We start from the raw sequence: 2,313 nt of genomic DNA on the forward strand, positions 1-2,313 counted from the left end.
CATGCCCCGCATTCAACCGAAGGACGTAGTTAGCTTATTAATTACTCGGCCTGCGCGCCACGTAGGTTTTGTAATTTTTATAGTCAACACAAACAGATCCAAATAAGCCGGTTCCATTAATAAACGTACCTAATTTCACTTTGCAAGTTTCCCAGACAAGGCCAAACCTCCGGGCCCTCACACTTTTACGTTGTTTCCACTTTCTCTGCCCTCTCTCTCAATCGGAGAGCTTAACCAAATTTTCATTATTTTTAAACCGTAGATTACTTCTTATTTTGGACTAATCCGCTCGATTAGTCTAAACTCTGATTAAAACATTTCTGCCTCAATTCTCAAGAGTCAAATGTGTCATTTTCTGTTCCTTTATAAAAAAAGAAAAAAAAATATTATGATTATTGATAAGGCCTGGAATCTGCATCCTCTCTCTATCTGTAACTTACTAGCACAAAGGGACAGAAGCAGCCCACTTGTAACTACAAAACTGCCACATAATTCAACCAAAACTCAAACCCCAAGACATATGCTAAGCTTCTGTTCTTTCCTTCTGTTTCAGTTTCTTCAAGCCACCTGAACCAGTCTGTTCAAAACTGCGTTTTTTCCAGATAAGATCGGTGGTTTTGATGCATGAGGTGGCCTTCAAAAGCTTCTGGGCTCGTGTAGGATTGCTTCTCTAGAAAGCACTTCTGCTAGAAGTGCGTTGGAATTTTTTTATTAGAAATCCGAATGCTTGCTTTCAAGAAAATCACTTGGAACGTCGCCTGAAGAAGCATTTGGTAATTGGTGGGAGCTGAGTTTCTCTGTCAAAAGCAGTCAGATGCGCTTTTAGCCATTCCAGGAGCTTACAGCTTATTGGGTTTTGTGTTGTATAGGTTTTGAGGTAAAAACAATCTTCTGGGATTTTGGTCTTCTAACAAAAGATCAAATCTTTCTGGGTTTTGTACAATTTCTAGGGTTATGGGAATGGAGATTTTAATCTCTGTGATCTTACTGTTCGTGGGGATTGTTGTTTTAGTGGTAATTCATGTTTGTATTGTTGGGAGAGCATTCAACAGAGCCAATAATCAAGGTGTTAATCTGGTTCAAAGAAGCAGCATTTTTGGGATCAGAAGGATGTCCAACGAGGAACTCAACATGCTGCCTTGCTTCGACTACAAGGCAGAAGAGAAAGGGACTACTACTAGCCCTGGGGATTGTGCAGTTTGCTTGGAAAGTTTCAAGGGAGGTGAAAAATGCAGGTTGCTGCCAAATTGCAAGCACAGCTTCCATGCTCAATGCATAGATTCATGGCTGCTCAAGACTCCTGTTTGTCCGGTGTGTCGGACTTGTGCTAAAACTCCAAAGATTGATGTGAGTTTGGGAGGGGAAAGCAGCGTTTCGGGCGCAATCGAAATGTCGTAGAAGGCAAGTTGTTTTATGTTTTGTTTTCATTGTTAGTAGTGATGTCTTTGTAAAAAGTTTCTTGCTTGCATACCCCTTTTCCTAAAGAATTCAATGTTGGTTCTGCTTAAAGTATTATATACCAAGTAATTTATATGTGGAAGAAAAAAAGGAATTTGGTTTTCGCGACAAGCTGATGGAGATTTGAAGGCACAATAGATTGCAAATCCTCGACGGTTGCCTTGCATTAGGGGGCAAAAGAACAAGTTTTGCTCCGTTGTTCTTCCTAAGCCTCGAGGACTTGCATAAACGGAGACACCAAGCTGGCGTTATTTCAAATCAATAGTGCGATCGCACGTTGTTAAAACATATGAGGATGCATGATAGGGTTGGACAGCACCACCTTAGCTTCAATAATGCGATCTCACGTCGTTCAAAACAGATGAGGATGCGTGATAGGCTTGGGACAGAGCCACCTTAGCTTCTCCATTTCATGTATTTAAAACAATCACCTTTTGCAAACCATGAAGACCCAAAGGGATGAGTTAATTTGGAAAAAGCACGACGAACAAACCAATCAGTCAAGTACACAGCTACGAAGATATGTGATGACCGTTTCTTCCTTCTTGGTGGAATAGGCATGTCACCGGACCTTAATGGCGGGTTTTCAGACAACATGAAGTTTCGGGTAAGAAAGGTATTCCTATACCAACACCTTCATGATCACGCTACAACTACAAAAGCACCGTATTTTCAACTCACGAAGACCAGGAATGAAATGACGGATCCTAACATGTTAGCTTCCAAAGTAGAGGGGATTTACGTGTAAATCCCCTCTACTTTTATCTTCTACGAAACACCGAATGCAACGCGCTCTCAAGATTTCACGTTCACATAGACAAGCTTAACCCTTGTGATTCTAAGCAAAACTCAAAC

General features: G+C 41.1%; 1 protein-coding gene across 1 annotated transcript; it reads left to right on the forward strand.

The window, feature by feature from the left end:
- The first annotated feature begins 960 nt into the window (after nt 1-960).
- Nucleotides 961-1,398, forward strand: LOC125479709 (E3 ubiquitin-protein ligase ATL4-like). The gene has a single exon (XM_048589432.1). The coding sequence runs from the start codon at nt 961-963 to the stop codon at nt 1,396-1,398; it is 438 nt and encodes a 145-aa protein (XP_048445389.1).
- The last annotated feature ends 915 nt before the right edge of the window (nt 1,399-2,313 follow it).

The sequence above is a fragment of a genome, unplaced genomic scaffold, assembly GCF_019419815.1.
Source record: "Pyrus x bretschneideri cultivar Hongxiangsu unplaced genomic scaffold, Pyrus_bretschneideri_v1 Contig3, whole genome shotgun sequence".
NCBI lineage: Eukaryota > Viridiplantae > Streptophyta > Magnoliopsida > Rosales > Rosaceae > Pyrus > Pyrus x bretschneideri.

Coding starts and splice junctions, on each gene's coding strand:
- LOC125479709 (XM_048589432.1), top strand. CDS start 961: ATGGAGATTTTAATCTCTGTGATCTTACTGTTCGTGGGGATTGTTGTT.